This window comes from Malurus melanocephalus, unplaced genomic scaffold (assembly GCF_030028575.1).
Source record: "Malurus melanocephalus ecotype Western Australia unplaced genomic scaffold, MMel_1.1 scaffold_1122, whole genome shotgun sequence".
Classification (NCBI taxonomy): domain Eukaryota; kingdom Metazoa; phylum Chordata; class Aves; order Passeriformes; family Maluridae; genus Malurus; species Malurus melanocephalus.
In genome coordinates, this window is record NW_026624354.1 from 79326 (window position 1) to 81496 (window position 2171).

General features: G+C 57.0%; 1 protein-coding gene across 1 annotated transcript in view; it reads right to left on the bottom strand.

The window, feature by feature from the left end:
* Positions 1–2171, bottom strand: part of LOC130586289 (la-related protein 6-like) — a 17195-nt gene that overhangs the window by 4475 nt on the left and 10549 nt on the right. Inside the window, exon 5 of the mRNA XM_057387064.1 lies at positions 47–424. Within this exon, the coding sequence (XP_057243047.1) occupies positions 47–424 (378 nt within the window). The remainder of the gene's footprint in view (positions 1–46; positions 425–2171) is intronic.

Here is a 2171-nt window from a genome sequence, read left to right on the forward strand (position 1 = left end):
ACCTCCCCACACCCTCCAGAGCATCCAGAACACCCCCAGGACCCACCTTCTTGAAGGAGGTCAGCAGTTTGATGCTCACAAAGCCCATCTTGTTCTTCTGCACGTGTTTGAGCAGGAAGGCGTCCCTGGCCAGGTTCTCGTCGGACAGGTAGAACTCCACCTGCGCCACGATCCTGCGCACCAGCTGCGGGTCGGGGGCTGAGCGGCTGCAATCCAGCAGAGCCGCCCCCAGGGCATCGCTCAGCTCGCAGGAGAGCCTGGCACAGAGCAGGGACACGGGGTGAGGGGGGTATGGGCAGAGGGGACAACACAGACACACAGGGAGTGCCACCAGCCCTGTCCTGGGGGCAGGGAACACGCCAGCCCGTGCACTGTGAGCCTCCCAGGAGAGCCAGAGTGAGCCAAAATAGGTGGAACAGGTTCCCTTGAGGATAAACCCGTGGAAGGAGCAGGGTTTAACCCTTCACCTTCTCCTGAGTCCAGGGAGCACCCCCAGGCCATGCCCTGTGAGCCTCCCAGGAGAGCCAGAGTGTGAACCAAAATAAGTGGGACACATTCCCTTGAGGATAAATCTATGGAAGGTACAAGGTTTAGCCCAGGGAATGTCATGAGCCCTGTCCTGGGGGCAGGGAGCACCACCAGTCTTTGCCCTGTGAGCTTCTCAGGAGAGCCAGAGTGTGAACCAAAATGAGTGGAACACGTTCCTTTGGGGATAAACCCGTGGAAGGAGCAGGGTTTAACTCTTCACCTTCTCCTAAGTACAGGGAGCACCCCCAGCCCTGTGAGCGTCCCAGGAGAACCAGAGTGAACCAAAAGGCGTGGGACACATTCCCTTGAGGATAAACCCACGGAAGGAGCAGGGTTTAGCCCAGGGAATGCCATGAGCCCTGTCCTGGGAGCAGGGAGCACCCCCAGTCTTTGCCCTGTGAGCTTCTCAGGAGAGCCAGAGTGTGAACCAAAACACATCTCAGGTGTGGAACACGTTCCCTCAGGGGTAAACCCACAGAAGGAGCAGGGCTTAGCCCAGGGAACACCCCTCACCCGTGAGCTTCACAGGAGAACCAGAGTGAACCAAATTGAGTGGGACACATTCCCTTGGGGATAAATCCGTGGAAGAAGCAGGGTTTAACCCTTCACCTTCTTCTGAATTCCTTCTGAGGAAATGCCACCAGCCCATGCCCCATGACCTCCCAGGAGAGCCAGAGTGTGAACCAAAATGAGTGGGATATGTTCCCTTGAGGATAAACCCACGGAAGGAGCAGGGTTTAGCCCAGGGAATGTCATGAGCCCTGTCCTGGGTGTGGGAAACACCCCCAACCCGTGCTATGTGAGCTTCCCAGGGGAGCCAGAGTGTGAACCAAAACACATCCCTCCTGTGGAACACGTTCCCTTGAGGATAAACTCGTGGAAGGAGCAGGGTTTAGCCCAGGGAAAAATGCCACCAGCCTTGTCCTGGGGGCAGGAAATGCCACCAGCCTGTGCCCTGTGAGCYTCCCAGGAGAGCCAAACCATGAATTAAAACACATCCCAGTGTGGGACACGTTCCCTCGGGGATAAACCCGCAGAAGGAGCAGGGTTTAACCCCTCACCTTGCCCTGGCTGAAAGGAATGCCACCAGCCTTTGCCCTGTGAGCCTCCCTGGACTGCATCCCAAAACACATCCCAGATAGAGGATATGTCCCCTTTGGGTTAAAGCCACGGAAAGAGCAGGGTTTAGCCCAGGAAATGCCACCAGCCTGTGCCCTGTGAGCCTCCCAGGAGAGCCAAACCATGAACAAAAACACATCCCAGTGTGGGACAGGATCCCTTGGGGATAAACCCATGGAAAGAGCAGGGTTTAACCCCTCAGCTTGCCTTGGGTGAGCCTGTACCCTGTGAGCCTCCCTGAACCACGAATAAAACACATCCCAGATATAGGATATGTTCCCTTTGGGATAAACCCACGGAAGGAGCAGGGTTTATCCCAGGAAATGCCACCAGCCCCTGCTCTGTGAGCCTACCAGGAGAGCCAAACCATGAATTAAAACACATCCCAGTGTAGGACAGGTTCCCTCGGGGATAAACCCGCAGAAGGAGCAGGGTTTAGCCCCTCCTGCCCCCCACGTACCCGCTGTAGCTCTCCACCGTGTCCTCCTGGCCCAGCAGGGCGAGGGAGCAGCTCCTCGGGGCAG